The 20,208-nt window shown below is 42.6% G+C and overlaps 1 protein-coding gene across 1 annotated transcript; it reads right to left on the minus strand.

Annotated features, from left to right (window-relative positions):
- Positions 1-2,971: 2,971 nt before the first annotated feature.
- On the minus strand, positions 2,972-19,670 carry LOC139542457 (synaptophysin-like). Its single transcript, XM_071347895.1, has 7 exons — positions 19,561-19,670; positions 17,994-18,059; positions 6,643-6,767; positions 6,228-6,426; positions 5,842-6,033; positions 5,394-5,726; positions 2,972-5,152 (listed from the first exon to the last, which is right to left on the minus strand). Exons 1-6 carry the CDS (start codon positions 19,576-19,578, stop codon positions 5,424-5,426), a joined length of 903 nt encoding a protein of 300 aa, XP_071203996.1. The 5' UTR covers positions 19,579-19,670; the 3' UTR covers positions 2,972-5,152; positions 5,394-5,423.
- Positions 19,671-20,208: the final 538 nt, after the last annotated feature.

Below are 20,208 nucleotides of genomic sequence, written 5' to 3' on the forward strand. Positions count from 1 at the left end.
AACATCGATGGGGCTGTAGTGGAGCGGGTCGAGAGTTTCAAGTTCCTTGGTGTTCACATCACCATCAAACTATCATGGTCCAAACATACCAAGACAGTCGTGAGGAGGGCACGACAAAACCTTTTCCCCCTCAGGAGACTGAAAATATTTGGAATGGGTCCCCAGATCCTCAAAAGGTTCTACAGCTGCACCATCGAAAGCATCCTGACTGGTTGCATCCCCGCCTGGTATGGCAACTGCTCGGCTCTGAGGGTAGTGCGTACGGCCCAGTACATCACTGGGGCCATGTTTCCTGCCATCCATGACCTATATAATAGGCGGTGTCAGAGGAAAGCCCATAAAATTGTCAGAGAATCCAGTCACCCAAGTTATAGACTGTTTTCTCTGCTTCCGCATGGCAAGCGGTACCGGAGCGCCAAGTCCAAAAGGCTCCTCAACAGCTTCTATCCCGAAGCCATAAGACTGCTGATCAATTAATAAAATCGCCACTGGACTATTTCCATTGACCCCCCCCAATCCCTTTTGTACACTGCTGCAACTCGCTGTTTATTATCTATGCATAGTCACTTCACCCCTACCTACATGTGCAAATTACCTCAACTAACCTGTACCCCCGGACACTGACTCGGTACCGGTACCCCCTGTATATAGCCTCATTATTGTTATTCTTATTGTGTTACTTTTTATTATAATTTTTTACTTTAGTCTATTTGGTAAATATTTTCTTAACTCTTCTTGTACTGCACTGTTGGTTAAGGGCTTGTAAGTAAGCATTTCACGGTAAAGTCTACACTTGTTGTATTCGGTGATGTGACAAATAAAGTTTGATTTGATATGCCTGTTTCTATTTTGCCCTGTTTATCAAAAGTGTTGGAATAACTTGTCAATAAACAAATTTGTAAGTCGCTCTGGATAAGAGCGTCTGCTAAATGACTTAAATGTAAATGTAAACAACTGACTGGCTTTCTTGATGTCTATAGTATTCTCTCTGGTATGCAATCTGGTTTCCGCTCAGGTTATGGATGTATCACTGCAACCTTAAAAGTCCTCAATGATGTCACCATTGCCCTTGATTCTAAGCAATGTTGTGCTGCTATTTTTATTGACTTGGCCAAAGCTTTTGATACGGTAGACCATTCCATTCTTGTGGGCCGGCTAAGGAGTAGTGGTGTCTCTGAGGGTCTTTGGGCTGGTTTGCTAAATACCTCTCTCAAAGGGTGCTGTAACATTTGTCGTCGGAATGAGACCAAGGTGCAGCGTCGTAGGCGTACATTCTTCTTTCATTTAAATGTACACCAAAAAACAATAAACAATACAACGACCGAACAGCTTCGTCGTGCAAACTACATGCACTCAAAACAAAGACAAGATCCCACACTGAAGGAGGGAAAAAGGACTGCCTAAGTATGATTCCCAATCAGAGACAACGATAGACAGCTGCCTCTGATTGGGAACCACACTCGGGACAAAAACAAAGAAATATAAAACATAGAAATAAAGAAACTAGAATGCCCACCCTAGTCACACCCTGGCCTAACGAAAATAGAGAATAAAAACCTCTCTATGGCCAGGGCGTGACAGGTGCAGTGTATAAAGTCAGAAAATCTGCTGTCTCAGCCACTGCCTGTCACCAAGGGAGTAACGCAAGGCTCGATCCTAGGCCCCACACTCTTCTCAATTTACATCAACAACATAGCACAGGCAGTAGGAAGCTCTCTCATCCATTTATATTTAGATGATACCCGTCTTATACTCAGCTGGCCCCTCCCCGGATTTTGTGTTAAATGCTCTACAACAAAGCTTTCTTAGTGTCCAACAAGCTTTCTCTACCCTTAACCTTGTTCTGAACACATCCAAAACAAAGGTCATGTGGTTTGGTAAGAAGAATGCCCCTCTCCCCACAGGTGTGATTATTACCTCTGAGGGTTTAGAGCTTGAGGTAGTCACCTCATACAAGTACTTGGGAGTATGGCTAGACGGTACACTGTCCTTCTCTCAACACATATCAAAGCTGCAGGCTAAAGTTAAATCTAGACTTGGTTTCCTCTTTCGTAATCGCTCCTCTTTCACCCCAGCTGCCAAACTAACCCTGATTCAAATGACCATCCTACCCATGCTAGATTACAGAGTCATAACTTATTGATCGGCAGGTAAGGATGCTCTCTAGATGATCTTTACCATTTGGCATCAGATTTGCCACCAATGCTCCTTATAGGACACATCACTGCACTCTATACTCCTCTGTAAACTGGTCATCTCTGTATACCCGTTGCAAGACCCACTGGTTGATGCTTATTTATGAGACCCTCTTAGGCCTCACTCTCTCCTTTCTGAGATATCTACTGCAGCCCTCATCCTCCACATACAACACCTGTTCTGCCAGTCACATTCTGTTAAAGGTCCCCAAGGCACACACATCCCTGGGTCGCTCCTCTTTTCAGTTCACTCCAGCTAGCGACTGGAACAAGCTGCAACAAACACTCAAACTGGACAGTTTTATCTCAATCTCTACATTCAAAGACTCAATCATGGACACTCTTACTGACAGTTGTGACTGCTTTGTGTGATGTATTGTTGTCTCTACCTTCTTGCCTTTTGTGCTGTCTGTGCCCAATAATGTTTGTACCATGTTTTGTGCTGCTACCATGTTGTGTTGCTACCATGCTGTGTTGTCATGTGTTGCTGTCTTGCTATGTTGTTTTCTAAGGTCTCTCTTCATGTAGTGTTGTGTTGTCTCTCTTGTCGTGATGTGTGTTTTTTCCTATAATTATAAATATATTTCATTTTTAATCCCAGCCCGCGTCCCCGCAGGAGGCGTTTTGCCTTTTGGTTGGCCGTCATTGTGAATAAGAATTTGTTCTTAACTGACCCGCCTAGTTAAATAAAGGTTCAATAAAAATGAATAAAAAATAAACATAGCAGTACATAAACAATAAACATGATTACTAAGATTAGAGACATAGACAAGACATTTAACCTTCAACAGAATAATTTCAAGTTTATTTGATTTTGTTTCACATGGATTCCATAGAATAAGAATACAATGGATATATTGTCATAGTCATTATCATAAATACTAATAAGAATACATCATACACAATAAACACAGCACTATCCAAAGGCGTAAAGAGTATCACAAGACATCATTCACCACTAACAACAGAGTACATGTATTTCATTGAGCATATTTATAAGAACTACAAAGAGAGAGAAAAAGAGAGAGCGAGGGAAAGAGAGAGATAGAGAGAGAACACAGAACAAGAGATAGAAAGTCAGGTGTCTCTATACCGCCTGATCAAAAAGAAAATGATACAAATAATGAATTAATCCAAAACTGCATAATGTAATAATATGAATGAAAAACAATATCAGTTTCCATTGTGATGATAACTGTGGAAGCAAAATCTATCGCTCAATACACACACACACCTGTCCTGTTACCATTTGGCAATACCGTTTTTCTTCTCTCCAAGTAGAGGATTGGCAGTACAGCGGGTAGGCCAACCTGATTATTGTAGCACATGTACTCTGTGTGATTTGTGTGAAATATACCGGAGCTGCTCTGTGCTGTCACCTTATGATGAGCCAAACATACATCATATTACTTAATATGCTCTAACACTTATATGCCACTTGAAATTCCCCCCTCAATTTTGTTCCAGGCTGCATTAAGTCCAGGAGTCAGACATGCAAAACCTGTTTTGTTTTGAGAGTAAAGGGGTGTTGTGGGGGTGGGGGATGCAGGATTTATGTTTTTACATGGAAATAAGATACTGTTCAGAACACCTCAGTTGGCTATATTAATCTGTTAAAAGTATTGTCATTATTTCCTATGGCTTGTGTATGGTCTTGAAAATTGTGCCATACTGATTTAGCTCTGTGTAAATATATGCATGCGTTATGATCAGACGAGCATTAGAAATGGTGATTAAACATGATGACTAACTCTGTCTGATGACTCATCCCTAGACTATATTAAAACAGGAATGGGTTCTGGACCAAATTTTTCAATGCCGATTTCTAAACTACATTACAATCCAAAGAAATAAAAAAGCGATGCCCCTCAACATCAGTTGGCTTCCCTGATTCACAACCTCAAATCATCTCTAAAGAAGACTGTTGATAGAACACTACGTACAGCAGTTTTAGGAACAGCATAATATTAGTAAAATACCAAGTGCTACCATGCTAACTACTTTTTCATTATCCTAGATGCATTTTTGACTTTTTACATTTCAGCTTTTAAGAGATTCTCTGGAACAAACATAGCTAAATCATTGCTTGAGTAATATTTCGATGGAAAAACATAAATGGCAATGAACACAAGTTGTAATGAATGTAACCTATGTTAAACATTTACATTTACATTTAAGTCATTTAGCAGACGCTCTTATCCAGAGCGACTTACAAATTGGACACATACATCACTGCGAACACCTCTCCACTGCTGTCACAGTCACAAACTCACTCAGTAATGTTGAACAAATAAAAAAGCACAATGAGAAAATAGAAAAGAGGTAACTCTATTCTGAAAATGAATAAATAAAAACATCAAAATGAGAAATAAAAACGAATATGGAGAAATAAAATAAACACACAACATAAATATTAAAGCACGATGAGGGTTGAACTATGTGACCTAAACAGAACTGAAGTAAATACAATTGAATAACTCTGTGCTCTACATTTGTTGTATAACAACTAATATGGAGTGCACAATTATTCAACTGTGTACATATATTTATATATTAATATGTTGATATTTACACAGCACAGACAAATACATTCTCCCAAGTTAAATACTACTACCATTATTGTCCATTTAAGTGTTATTCCCTTATAAGATTGATCTTAGTGTTTTTTTTAAATATTGTATTCAAGTTTTTCCTCACATGATCAAATGGAAAATCCCCTGTTGTCTTCTACAGTTAAATACTTCAACAGAAGAAACAGCATGTTACTGTAAGGACCCATTTCCCCCTCACGAAAATAACCCAAACGGACACGGTGTTGCTAAATTCCCCTCCCAAAACCTCACCTTCTTCCATCCCTCCCTCCTCTTGTCAACTCACAGATGCACAAACAGACAAACAGAGGAGTATGGAATTGTGGATGGTGGTCAGGCACCACACTCCCAAATCACAGGGTGGCCCTGGAGCGAGAGAGAGAATGAGAATGAGAGAGAGAGAGAGAGAGAGAGAGAGAGAGAGGGAGAAAGAGAGAGGAGAGAGAAAGAGAGAGAGAGAGAAATAAATAAATAAATAAATTACAACTAATGTATACATAAAGCCACATAGTCTGTATTCCCTTTGGAAGAGTAACATTAATATAGCATTTCTCAGTCGTTTACCTCGGTATTCTCAGTGTTGCTCCACATATGTACTGACACTCACCAGCTTCCAGATGCTGTAGGGTGGACCAGCTCACATCTGATTGGCGAAGGAGGTTGGCTGCTGTTCGTATCCCCCCTGCTGATAGTCTCCACCTCCCTCAGTGTAGCCGCCCTGGCCATAGTCAGGCTGGTAGCCTCCCTGGGTGCCGGCATAGGCGTCCCCCTGCGGTGCGTAGCCCTCTTGCCCATAGCCTTCCTGGCCAAAGGACTCTGGAGCAGGCGCCTTTTCCTGGGAAGGTGCATATGTGCCTCCGAAGGCTGCCATCCAGCCGGTCTCTTTGAACACAAACCACAGGTTTCCTCCCCACAGGATCAGGTTCAGGAAGCCAAACGCCTGGGGGATGAATTGAAAAAAGAAGAAGAAGTCTATATGTTGTAGTACAGGTTATTTCTGTCATATCCTCAGCAGTCAGCACTTCTACTAAATACACCATTCCTGAAAAACTTACCACGGATGTGTTGAGACCAGAGACGACAGGGTCGTGGACTTCACGGCAGCGGTTCTCCGGTTCGTCGCATGCCTCGATCAGTAAGAGGACCTTGTCTGGGTCGGTGGCTGCCTTCACATCCGACAAACCTTTAGCCCAGGCAGAAGAAGCCACCAGCCAGAAGAAGGTGAACACAGACGTCACAACGAAGTCCTGAGGAGCATCAAGTTATAAATCATTAGCAAACATACATCATCATCAATCTCAAATCCTCAACAGAAACATAATCAATCTCATCATCATTAACATCATTATTATCACTAGGATATTAGCAATAGTAGCAGAGGTAGTGGAATATGGTATGGAAGATGCCTACTAGATACAAGTAGATCGAAAGACAAACTCACAATCTGGGCTCCCTTGCAGCCTTCACGGTATTTCTCCAGAATGAAAACATACACAGAAAGGGCTGCCATGGAGTAGAGGAAGGAGAAGACACCGACGGTGACAAAGAACTCAGCTGAGGAGGAGTAGTCTCCGATCAGGAACAGACGCTCAGGGCTTTCCCCCTTACAGGTTGGGGCATCGAAGTACACCTGATGTAGCCTGGCAAGGACAAGGGACCGAGAAAGACAGAGAAGATGGGAATCAGAGAGAGAGAGAGAGAGAGAGAGAGAGAGATGTCAAATTGGCTCAATATAGTTTAATATAGATTAATATTCCATCCATGACGTTTGCAGCCCAGTGGTACTGTAAAAATGACAGACAAACCATATTTGTGCGGGTTCAGGGGGCTACGTGTGACTGATTAGGCATACTGACCTGAATGGATACTCAAACTCCACCTCAATGCTCAGGTCACTCTCTGACCGGTTTTTACACTCCACACTCATCTTGAACATCCCAGAGTAGCTGCCGCATGTCGAGAAAGCAAAGATAGCAAAGATCTGAAAGATACAGAGGGGGGAAGAGAAGATGAGAAGAGTTAGAGACGGGACGTCGAAGTAAAAGGGAAGTGAAAGAGAAGGGGCCGAACAATGTACAGTGGTAGTGAGATCAAAGGAATGGGAAAGAATAGGGTTGTAAGAATGAAACATGTGGGGAGAAGCAAAATACATCTATTCAATGAGAAATGTGGGGGGAAGCAAAATACATCTATTAAATTGCACTAATATTGGAATGATTCTTTGGAGATTGTGCTCATTCTAGGAATTAGCATAACTCTAGTTTGGTCTGAAATAGGTGTTGATGAAAGGAAAGTCCATGCAGTATAATGGCAACCCCCGCTAAAGGTCTACTGTTACTGAAGAAGCTGACACTGTGGTTTCACCACCTGCTGTGTCTTCTGCACTCCAATGTTCCACCAATCACAGCAGGCTGTTGACAAAGGCACCCAGAGTGCAAATCAATGTAGCTATATCGCCAGGTTACAGAGCTACACCTGTTGCTATGGTTACTCCGACACCTAAAGTTGTGCACTTGAGGTATTAAGAAAATACAAGAAATGTAAAATAACATGTTTGGTTGATATGGATGTACTATCTGTTGTACCAAATAAGTTATGATCTACTCTTGGCATCAGGCTACATTACTACAGTACTAGAGTACTGTAACCCAGCGCTTGTGCACGTGAACGCTTATCTACTCTCTTACACACACAGGAGCGTGCACATAGACACACTCTCACACATAGGAGATTAGAAAGCCAGCTATTTTTACCACACGCTCCCTTCCCTGCAGGCCAGATCCGATTGGATGGAAAATCCGGCTATTAATCTGACGGAGGTGCTCCTCCATCTGTCGCTAAAGGACGCTGCACAGGGCTACTGTACACACACTCACACACAGGCATGGACGCATGTGTGCAGCTGCAAAAATACACAGACACGAACAAATGCACATATCTGTATACCAATCTGCTATCATAGTCTGGAATACATTGCTGTAAATACTCCGAATATATTTCAACATGGCTCCGTCGAGCCTTCAAATATACACAGATTCATCCACACTTCTCTATTGATAAGAAACTGTACAGATGGTACACGTAACTTATTTCCTCGTCTCATTTTTATCTACAGCACTAACACAGTCACACCTCCTCCACTTCCTCTCCTTATCAACAGGTTTTAATAATGATTTTAGAGGAGTGTGAGGGGAGAGGATGATACGTTTTGTATGAAGAACATGTAGATCTAGCACCAGGCTACTTAGCTCTCCCACATCCTTCAACATAGTTACTCTAAATTCACAACGTTTGCCAAATGATCCTCTTGTAAGATTGTAGTCTAGCATACACAGTAACATAGATGATCATCCTTTTCCTTGATCTGCAACAAACAAGAACTTCAAGGCCTGGTTAATTAAGATGCTTTATCTGTTCACACTGATTTGCTGGTTGCAACAAGCATTACCACACTGTTATTGCTGTTATTATTGTCGGTGCAGCGCAACATTTCAACCAATATGTTATGTGTTTAATGTAACTACTTGTAAACCCTTTATAAATCCTTTATAACATACACTTTAATGTTAAGTGTTACCATTTTGACTACGGTTTCACTAACAAGAGGTTGAGGTTTTTAAAAAAGGCAAAGGAATGAATGGAAAGATGTTAAAGAAAGAGAGACGGAGAGGCGGCTCCACACAGTGTCAGATACTATGGTAACGCTATTGGCAACATAGACCATAGAGGGTGGAGTGGGCACAGGGAGGTTCCCACTGACATGCTGCAGTGCGCTCACATAAATTCACTACCACTATTCAAACATGCACAAACACACGCACACATGCATAAAACAAATACGAGTATGTCACACATGCAGCTAACCAAAATATATGGAAATGTCTACGATACCCAAAATTAAAGACAATTGTGATAAATAAAAAAGTATACCAGTTTCATTTAAGGATCAAAATATGTACAGCTGTGCCGTATAGATTGCAAAAAAGTTGGGTAGAGATTTTCAATGTACCGATTCCATGGCATATGGTTTATGAACTGATACACACAACGACACTGTATTCAAAACGTAAGAGTTTTTACATTTAAATGATTATACAAAATTCTTGCAAACAATATAATGTTATATACAGTGGGGAGAACAAGTATTTGATACACTGCCGATTTTTTAGGTTTTCCTACTTACAAAGCATGTAGAGGTCTGTAATTTTTATCATAGGTACACTTCAACTGTGAGAGATGGAATCTAAAACAAAAATCCAGAAAATCACATTGTATGATTTTTAAGTAATTAATTTGCATTTTATTGCATGACATAAGTATTTGATCACCTACCAACCAGTAAGAATTCCGGCTCTCACAGACCTGTTAGTTTTTCTTTAAGAAGCCCTCCTGTTCTCCACTCATTACCTGTATTAACTGCACCTGTTTGAACTCGTTACCTGTATAAAAGACACCTGTCCACACACTCAATCAAACAGACTCCAACCTCTCTACAATGGCCAAGACCTGAGAGCTGTGTAAGGACATCAGGGATATAATTGTAGACCTGCACAAGGCTGGGATGGGCTACAGGACAATAGGCAAGCAGCTTGGTGAGAAGGCAACAACTGTTGGCGAAATTATTAGAAAATGGAAGAAGTTCAAGATGACGGTCAATCACCCTCGGTCTGGGGCTCCATGCAAGACCTCACCTTGTGGGGCATCAATGATCATGAGGAAGGTGAGGGATCAGCCAGAACTACACGGCAGGACCTGGTCAATGACCTGAAGAGAGCTGGGACCACAGTCTCAAAGAAAACCATTAGTAACACACTACGCCGACATGGATTAAAATCCTGCAGCGCACGCAAGGTCCCCCTGCTCAAGCCAGCGCATGTCCAGGCCCGTCTGAAGTTTGCCAATGACCATCTGGATGATCCAGAGGAGGAATGGGAGAAGGTCATGTGGTCTGATGAGACAAAACTAGAGCTTTTTGGTCTAAACTCCACTCGCCGTGTTTGGAGGAAGAAGAAGGATGAGTACAACCCCAAGAACACCATCCCAACCGTGAAGCATGGAGGTGGAAACATCATTCTTTGGGGATGCTTTTCTGCAAAGGGGACAGGACGACTGCACCGTATTGAGGGGAGGATGGATGGGGCCATATATCGCGAGATCTTGGCCAACAACCTCCTTCCCTCAGTAAGAGCATTGAAGATGGGTCGTGGCTGGGTCTTCCAGCATGACAACGACCCGAAACACACAGCCAGGGCAACTAAGGAGTGGCTCCGTAAGAAGCATCTCAAGGTCCTGGAGTGGCCTAGCCAGTCTCCAGACCTGAACCCAATAGAAAATCTTTGGAGGGAGCTGAAAGTCCGTATTGCCCAGCGACAGCCCCGAAACCTGAAGGATCTGGAGAAGGTCTGTATGGAGGAGTGGGCCAAAATCCCTGCTGCAGTGTGTGCAAACCTGGTCAAGAACTACAGGAAACGTATGATCTCTGTAATTGCAAACAAAGGTTTCTGTACCAAATATTAAGTTCTGCTTTTCTGATGTATCAAATACTTATGTCATGCAATAAAATGCAAACGAATTACTTAAAAATCATACAATGTGATTTTCTGGATTTTTGTTTTAGATTCCGTCTCTCACAGTTGAACTGTACCTATGATAAAAATTACAGACCTCTACATGCTTTGTAAGTAGGAAAACCTGCAAAATCGGCAGTGTATCAAATACTTGTTCTCCCCACTGTATATGGGGATACAACCATCCCAGCTCTGCAGATTTTGGTCTAATGACCATTGCTCATGTTTCTTGGACCAAGCAAGTCACTTCTCTTTATTGGTGTCCTTTAATAGTGATTCACACAGTCTCCTCTGAACAGTTGATATTGAGATGTGTCTGTTACTTGAACTCTGTGAAGCATTTATTTGAGGCTGCAACTTCTGAGTCTGGTAACTTTAATGACCTTATCCCCTGTCAAAAGTTTAAAAAAATTTGGGGGGGTTCTTTATTTTACTATTTTCTACATTGTAGAATAATAGGGAAGACATCAAAAATATGAAATAACATATATAGAATCATGTAGTAACCAAAAAAAGTGTTAAACAAATCAAAATATATTTTATATCTGAGATTCTTCAAAGTAGCCACCCTTTATCTTGATGACAGCTTTGCACACTCTTGGCATTCTCTCAACCAACTTCATGAGGTAGTCACCTGGAATACATTTAAATTAACAGGTGTGCCTTGTTAATAGTTAATTTGTGGAATTTCTTTCCTTCTCAATGTGTTTGAGCCAATCAGTTGTGTTGTGGCAAGGTAGGGGTGATATACAGTAGATAGCTCTATTTAGTAAAAGACCAAGTCCATATTACAGTCTATCATTACTTTAAGACATGAAGGTCAGTCAATCCATAAAATGTCTAAACTTTCTTCAAGTGCAGTCGCAGAAACCATCAAGCGCTATGATTAAACTGGCTCTCATGAGGACCACCACAGGAAAGGAAGACCCAGAGTTACCTCTGCTGCAGAGGGTACGTTCATTAGAGTTACCAGCCTCAAAAATTGCAGCCCCAAATGAATGTTTCACAGAGTTCAAGTAACAGACATCTCAACATCAACTGTTCAGAGGATATTGTGTGAATCAGGCCTTCATGGTGAAATTGCTGCAAAGAAACCACTACTAAAGGACACCAATAAGAAGGAGAGACTTGCTTGGGCCAAGAAACACAATCAATGGACATTAGACTGGTGGAAATCTGTCCTTTGGTCTGATGAGTCTAAATTTGAGATTTTGGGTTCCAACCGCCGTGTCTTTGTGAGATACAGAGTAGGTGAACGGATGATCTCCGCAAGTGGGATTCCCACCATGAAGCATGGAGGAGGAGGTATGATGGTGTGAGGGTGCATTGCTGGGGACACTGTCTATGATTTATTTAGAATTCAAGACACACTTAACCAGCATGGCTACCACAGCATTCTGCAGCGATACGCCATCCCATCTGGTTTGCACTTCGTGGGACTATCATTTGTTTTTCAACAGGACAATGACCCAACACACCTACAGGCTGTGTAAGCGCTATTTGACCAAGAAGGAGCGTGCTGGAGTGCTGCATCAGTTGACCTGGCCTCCACAACCACCCGACCTCAACCCGATTGAGATGGTTAGGTTTGAGTTGGACCACAGAGTGATGAAAAATCAGTCAACAAGTACTCAGCATATGTGGGAACTTCTTCAAGACTGTTGGAAAAGCATTCCAGGTGAAGCTGGTTGAGAGCATGTCAAGAGTGTGCAAAGCTGTCATCAATGTAAAGGGTGGCTACTTTGAAGAATCTAAAATCTAAAATTAAATCTAAAATATTTTGATTTGTTTAACACTTTTTTGGTTACTAAATGATTCCGTATGTTATTTCATAGTTTTGATGTCTTCGCTAGTATTCTACAATGTAGAAAATAGTGAAAATAAAGAAAAACCCTTGAATGAGTTGGTGTGTCCAAACTTTTGACTGGTACTGTCACGCCCTGATCTGTTTCACCTGTCCTTGTGCTTGTCTCCACCCCCTCCAGGTGTCGTTCATCCTCCCCAGTGTATTTATCCCGGTGTTTTCTGTCTCTCTGTGCCAGTTCGTCTTCTTTGCCAAGTCAACCAGCGTTTATCTCCTAGCTCCTATTTTTCCCAGTGTCTGTTTTTCTTAGTCCTCTTGGTTTTGACCCTTGCCTGTCCTGACAGTGAACCTGCCTGCCCGACCATTCTTCCTGCCCTGACCTCGAGCCTGTCTAACGCCCTGTACTGTTTGGACTCTGACCTGGATTTTGAACTCTCGCCTGTATCCGACCTGCCTTTTGCCTACCCCTTATGTTATAATAAATATCGGAGCTCAACCATCTGCCTCCTGTGTGTGCATATGGGTCTCGCCTTGTGCCCTTATAGGTACTGTATATATGGGGGATTGGAAGTTATGCAGACAATTATATTGATGGAAGCCACAATCTATCTGCAATATTAAAGCTGATAATATCCCACTATGCCCTCCGACAAACCATCAAACATGCAAAGCGTCAATACAGAATTAAGATCGAATCGTACTACACCGGCTCTAACGCTTGTCGGATGTGGCAGGGCTTGCAAACCATTACAGACTACAAAGTGAAGCACAGCAGAGAGCTGCCCAGTGACACAAGCCTATCAGACGAGCTAAACTACTTCTATGCTCGCTTCGAGGCAAATAACACTGAAACATGCATGAGAGCACCAGCGGTTCCGGAAAACTGTGTGATCACGCTGTCCGCAGCCGATGTGAGTAAGACCTTTAAACAGGTCGACATTCACAAGGCCGCAGGGCCAGATGGATGACCAGGACGTGTACTGCGAGCATGCGCTGACCAACATGCAAGTGTCTTCACTGAAATGGTCAACCTCTCCCTGTCCGAGTCTGTAATACCAACATGTTTCAAGCAGAACACCATAGTCCATGTGCCCAAGTACACTAAGGAAACCTGACTAAATGACTACCGACCCATAGCACTCACGTCTGTATCCATGAAGTGCTTTGAAAGGCTGGTCATGGCTCACATCAACACCATTATCCCAGAAACTCTAGACCCACTCCAATTTGCTTACCGCCCTAACAGATCCACAGATGATGCTATCTCTATTGCACTCCACACTGCCCTTTCCCACCTGGACAAAAGGAACACCTATGTGAGAATGCTATTCATTGACTACAGCTCAGCATTCAACACCATAGTGCCCTCAAAGCTCATTAATAAGCTAAGGACCCTGGGACTGAACACCTCCCTCTGCAACTGGATCCTGGACTTCCTGATGGGCCGCCCCCAGGTGGTAAGGGAAGGTAACAACACATCCACCACGCTGATCCTCAACACAGGGTCCCCTCAGGGGTGCGTGCTAGGTCCCCTCCTGTACTCCCTGTTCACTTATGACTGCACGGCCAGGCACGACTCCAACACCATCATTAAGTTTGCCAATGACACAACAGTGGTAGGCCTGATCACCGACAACGACGGGACTGCCTACAGGGAGGAGGTGAGAGAGCTGGCTGTGTGCTGCCAGGACAACCTCTCCCTCAACATGATCAAGACATAGGAGATGATTGTGGACTACAGGAAAAAGACGACCGAGCACGCCCCCATTCTCATCGATGGGGCTCTAGAGGAGCAGGTTGAGAGCTTCAAGTTCCTTGGTGTCCACATCACCAACAAACTAACATGGTCCAAGCACACCAAGACAGTCGTGGAGGGCACGACAAAACCTATTCTCCCTCAGGAAACTGAAAAGATTTGGCATGGGTCCTCAGATCCTCAAAAGGTTCTTCAGCTGCACCATCGAGAGCATCCTGACTGGATGCATCACTGCCTGGTATGGCAACTGCTCGCCTCTGACTGCAAGGCCCTACAGAGGGTAGTGCGTACGGCCCAGTACATCACTGGGGCAAAGCTTCCTGCCATCCAGGGCCTCTATACCAGGCGATGTCAGAGGAAGGCCCTAAAGATTGTCAAAGACTCCAGCCACCCTAGTCATAGACTGTTCTCTCTGCTACCGCACGGCAAGCAGTACCAGAGCGCCAAGTCGAGGTCCAAGAGGCTTCTAAACAGCTTCTACCCCAAGCCATAAGACTCCTGAACATCTAATCAAATGGCTGCCCAGACTATTTGCATTGCCCCCCCCCCCCCTCATTTACACTACTACTCTGTTGCTACTCTCTGTTGTTATCATCTATGCATAGTCACTTTAATAACTCTACCTACATGTACATATTACCTCAATTACCTCGACTAACCGGTGCCCCCGCACATTGACTCTGTACCGGTACCCCCCTGTTTATAGTCTCGCTATTGTTATTTTACTGCTGCTCTTTAATTACTTGTTACTTTTATTTCTTAATCTTATGTATTTTATTTATTTTTTATTCAAACTGCATTGTTGGTTAAGGGCTTGTAAGTAAGCATTTCATTGTAAGATCTACACCTGTTGTATTCGGCGCATGTGACTAATACAATTTGATTTGATTTGACCCCCCCCCCCCAAAAAAAAACACGAGTACACACACTCTCTGAGTTAGAATCAGCAACGTTTATAAATACCTGCTCATCAGATTTTATAGCTGAGTCAGACAAGACTGAAACCACAGATATTCCTAAATAAACATGGGTAAATGGATAACTGAAGTTAATACATTGATTGATACATGAGTATAAATGGAAGTTGTAGGACCACAAGTCTAGCCATCAACATGTAAGTACTTTATGTATGCTCTCAAGCTTATTTCTGCTGCAGAGTTTGGCAGGAACCCAAAGTGTGATGGAACTAACAGCTTCAACCAATCACACCTCCTCTAAGCAAGGGGCAGTGGAGTTTGGCAGAAAGCCCTGGCAATAAGTCTGCAAAGCTTTAACATATAAACTCCTCACACTATACACTCCTACAATCAGCAGCTTTGATGAGCAACACCTGTAACCACTTATAGAATACTTGAATCAAATCACATTATATTTCTCACATGCGCATAATATAACAGGTGTAGACCTTATCATGAAATGCTTACTTACAAGCCCTTAACGAACAGTGCAGAGTGAGAAAATATTTGCTAAATAAACCAAAGTAAAAAAATTAAATAACACAATAAAACAACAATAACGAAGCTATATACAGGGGGTACCAATACCAAGTCAATGTGCAGGGATTCAGGTTAGTCTAAGTAATTGAGGTCATATGTACATATAGGTAGGGGTAAAGTGACTATACATAGATAATAAACAGTGAGTAGCAGCAGCGTAAAAAATGGGGGTCAAAGCAAATAGTCCAGGTAGCCATTTGATGAACTGTTCCTCTATACTGGCTAGAGTGTTACAGATCTGAGGGATACATTATTATCAATTCAATGGATAGTTCAACTGAAGTCCAGCTCTGTCAAAGTATTGACCACACAGTATGAAAACTGTTCTTACAGTACATGATGCATTGAGTGAATCACTAAAGCAAATATGTAAATTGAGCAGTTAACTGTAAATCCCAGAGAATTTAGGGGGTTGTGGAAACTTATCTTTTCCTATACATCTACCCCCAGAACATAATCAAGCATCTGATGCACCTACGCAAGATTTTAGTTCCGGGTTTCCGAGATTTTAGCTAGACCTATCGTAAATGAATGTAATGCAACCTAGGAGCTACATGTGACTTGTAAATGGGAGAATGCTCTGGTCTTCTGCCTGTGTGCTGCTGCATCCATGGAGGATTGTTAATCATGTGACCCAGAGAAGCAGCGATGTGATGTTCAAGCACTAGCAGTCCCCCGGGGAAGGACTACAGACAAAGTCATGCTGTCAGATTTGTCCTCTCAGTCTCTGCTGCCCTGTGTTATTCTGTCCTGCTGTGAATTAGAGTAGAACATTGTTTGGGTATCTTCTGCTGATAACCTGATGTTGCTTTGTGTATGTAGGTCTATGTGTCTTTTATTCTCCTATTCTTTCAATCAACCAATTGTCATGGCGTTCTACCAAAGTGAGTCAAAATGGAACATGGAAGGAAGCGATGTCATTACTTTTACCTTCCTCAATGAGGGCATACATTGACTTGTTCTGTTTAGCGACAGTGTGTGTGAGTAAGTGGTGAGTAATAGCTGTGTATCGTCAGCGTGTGTGTGTGTGTGTGTGTGTGTGTGTGTGTGTGTGTGTGTGTGTGTGTGTGTGTGTGTGTGTGTGTGTGTGTGTGTGTGTGTGTGTGTGTGTGTGTGTGTGTGTGTGTGTGCATGTATGTCTTTGAGTTAGCGTGTGTGTGCTAGTTCTTATGCTGTAATTACAAATAGTTGAGAAAGAAGTGGTAAAGTGCTGGAGAGGTGTTCCTAATTACAAATTGCGTACATAGTACACAGTCCATTCATATTTTGTCCAACTTATTACAGTAATTCCTGCTTTACATCATTATTCTGAGAGGGAGACTCGGTGAGATTCAATGAGACTCTTCTTTGTAGAATTGAGAGAACCTATCTTCATAGAGCAATACATCTAGCCCTTGGCACAAAACACTTTGGCAGAGGGGGCACACTGTGCCTCCAGTGTTAATGAATAAAGAAAAAAAAGAGAACATCAAGAATTGATGTCCATGCGAAGTACATTTTGTGATATTGGCCTGTGGAATGCTTTATCACAGATTCATCATGAATTGTCCATCAAAGATTGTCATGCTGCAGCACAATACAACGAATAGTCAAAATGTATAATATAGAGCATTGTGGTGTTTTTGTAACATGAAGAATTGTAAAGGTAAACAGACTTGTAAAGGTAAGCAAATAGCACTTACAGCGGAGATTCAGATTCAGCACCATGGATAGCGGTCAATTAAAACCTGCGATTTGACATTTCAGAACCCCTGACAGTGGACAGAGCCTGTTTCAGGCGATGCTGCAGCAACGTCAATGGCCACTACTCCCCAGGTTTAAGTTAGGTGTAGGCCTATACTTAATCTTTATGTGCCACTTCCAAAACATGAAATTGTATTTAAAAATAAAAGGTAACACTATGTGATTAGCCCTAGGAGTGAGCAACTACACAACTCGTAAAGAAGCAACTATAGTAACTACACCTAAATGCATGAAATATGGTCACAAGATAGATTACACGTCAAAAGGTTAAGGTGCTGTGAGAACCATATGGTGGATCAGATAGGCCTACACAACAAACTCCACAGGAGAGGAGACAGAAACAGTGGGCTGGATGATTTGAACAGAGATTTGTAACAGTTACCATGATCGAATTACAGTAACATGGTATAACTGAAACGACATCGAGCTTTCAAGAGACCTGCTTGCCGGTGGTGACCGAGTAGCAGCAGCGAGTGGGAGGATGGGCAGTGTCATCTGCCTCGCGCTGCCTGTGTGTCGTCACGAGCACAAAGCTTCACGTAGCTTTTTCTGACCTCTGCGTGACAGAAGGACACGTTCTGACACGGTACAGAGACACAACATCACTATAACAGAGCCTACCTATAGTATAATATATTGGCCTATCATTTATAGCTTTTAGGTGTATTGGTTGAAACCATCACAGTGAGATTTTATGCATGCAATAGTCCTACGTAATACTCTCCGTAGACTTCCATACCCACGCATGCACGCAGAAAGGATACGTGCGCGCACTTTGACATCTCACGCGCTCACTCCCATCATAAACCAAATAATGAAACGTATGAAAAGGATAACTTACCCATTGTAGGATTTTCATAAATCCCAAAGGCTGTTTGATTATGGTGAACTGCCCGGTGGCCACCAACTATCAACACAGAAATCAACATTGTCTTCAGAATTTGTCGAAAAGCTTAGATTTTATACAAAATAAAACACTCGAATGAGTGCTCACAATCATAAGCCGTGCGCACAATCAAGCAACAGGACACATAGGTTATCTGAGAGACTCGAATGATCGTTTGGATGCTTGCAGTGTGTATGCCTACTGTCGCCTACATGAATTGTCAGCATATATGTTGTTAACCCACAGTTTGCACCTGTCAATTATTTTCAATTTATCTTTCGGGAGCGGTGATACGATAATCTTTCTCATGCTGTCACTTGTTCGCATGGCCATCACAAAAGGCTAGTACGCTACAGTAATTGTATTGTTTTACTTGGGGCGCGACAGGCCGGGTGACAAAGCACACATCGTTTAGGGGAGACGAGGGAGAGGGAAGGAGAGACAGAGCGAGAGAGGGGGGGAGAGCGATAGAGTGCCAGTATTAGAATTAGACAAAGCTGCTTATCACACACGTTTTTCTGTTCCCCAATGCTTGACTGACAAGCACTCTACTAGGAATTGAGACAGAACTAAAAGCTCAAGTCACCGGGGTGGGCCCTTAGTTTTTGCTATAATTTGTAAACCTTTGCCATGTGCGGGTGAATGCGCCCCATCAGTCGCAAATTAAGGCGGTGTGTCCGTCTGTGAGCGCCACGCCGAAGCCATAGCCTATCGATTCACCTCGCAATATTTTACTTTTAACCCCCGGTCGGTCTGCCGCCCCTAATAAATTGATAGGCCTATTATAAACCTTGCTACATTTAGAGACGCATCACGTCTTATATTGCGGTATTGACAAAATAGGGTTAGTCGCTATTCCTCTTGATTTTCACTCTCCTTTCCACCCTCTGACATAGGCTCCCCTGCACACAACACATAGGCTTAATAGATAGACTACGAGACAAATAACCCCCTCACAACACATTCAGTCAACGATTATATTAGTTAAATAGCAGTGACTGTGTGTAGTGCAGAGCAATTATCTCTGCATATCCTACTACCAATAGCTGTCAGCTCAAATAATAACCTGGATGTGTTGAGCCTATTTGTCTGCGTGTTTTGAAATGCTGTTAAAAATAATAATTGCGCAGAGTATCTTGTTCAATTCTTTGGACTTTTGGACCATGGTCTATTTATGAGCCAACCGCTCCACTGCACCAGTCCACTGCTGGTGCAAAATTGGCTAAACCACATGCAATCTATCACGCCTGTATTGCGGTGTTTTGCGGTCAGTGCTCGGCAATTCGTTCACATGAGACGACCACTAAAAGCACTGCATTTCAGACTAACGGTCCGCGGCTTTACAATTACAGCGCGCTGTTATAATGATGGTCTATTGTCCCCCCCCCCCCCCCACCACCACCACCAACCGCTACAGTGTCAAAGTGCGCATTCTGCAGGAGTGCCAAACGATGTTTCATCAGATATTTAAATTAAATTTAAACAATGTTTGATATTGCTGATTTTCATCCCAGAGCCCTACCTGGTTCACAACATCCATCTTGGCCGCCTGCTTGTAGATAAGAGGATCAGAAGGGTGGGGGGAGGGAGGCGTTACATCCTGAACAGCCCACCGGGGGACAAGGGTAAAGAGATGGGAATAGCTGTAATACGTCACAAACTCGTCAGGGACATCTGGAGCGTAAAGACGTCAGAGAAGTCATTGGACATAGAGTAATGACGAGCTCGACAGCCTGGCCAATCATATGGCTGCATTATTCTAGGGGACTACAGAGATTGCCACAGGGATAACAGAGAGACTACACCAATGTGTGCATGACGTATTTTACTACGTTGGTTAGGAGGTGGGCACTGGGCAGATTTAACATTTCAACATTATATTGTAGAAGAAAATCGAGCTGCACTGCCAACAAGTCTACGCTTCAGGGCTTCAGTTTGACGCTCATACATCTGTAAACCATTTCACACTGTTTGATACTATTAAACCTACTAACATTTTGTTTTATTGTCACATACACCAACATGACAGACAACGGATCTTATAACACAGTATTTTTTATCACCTTTCAGGCTGCTCATGATGTGAGAAATCAAGATCTCCAGTAGCCTAGTTTAAGTGGGCACTGACTATGACCAGCCTTGTAAGTCTTTATTTATCTTCCTTTCTGAA

The sequence above is a fragment of the Salvelinus alpinus genome, chromosome 17 (genome assembly GCF_045679555.1).
Source record: "Salvelinus alpinus chromosome 17, SLU_Salpinus.1, whole genome shotgun sequence".
Taxonomy (NCBI): domain Eukaryota; kingdom Metazoa; phylum Chordata; class Actinopteri; order Salmoniformes; family Salmonidae; genus Salvelinus; species Salvelinus alpinus.

Bases quoted from the DNA above. Each gene is read 5' to 3' on its own strand.
- LOC139542457 (XM_071347895.1), bottom strand. The intron at 6,034-6,227 runs GTGAGTTTGTCT...GATGCTCCTCAG, and splicing joins GCTGCAAGGGAGCCCAGATT to GACTTCGTTGTGACGTCTGT. The intron at 5,727-5,841 runs GTAAGTTTTTCA...TTCATCCCCCAG, and splicing joins CTGGTCTCAACACATCCGTG to GCGTTTGGCTTCCTGAACCT.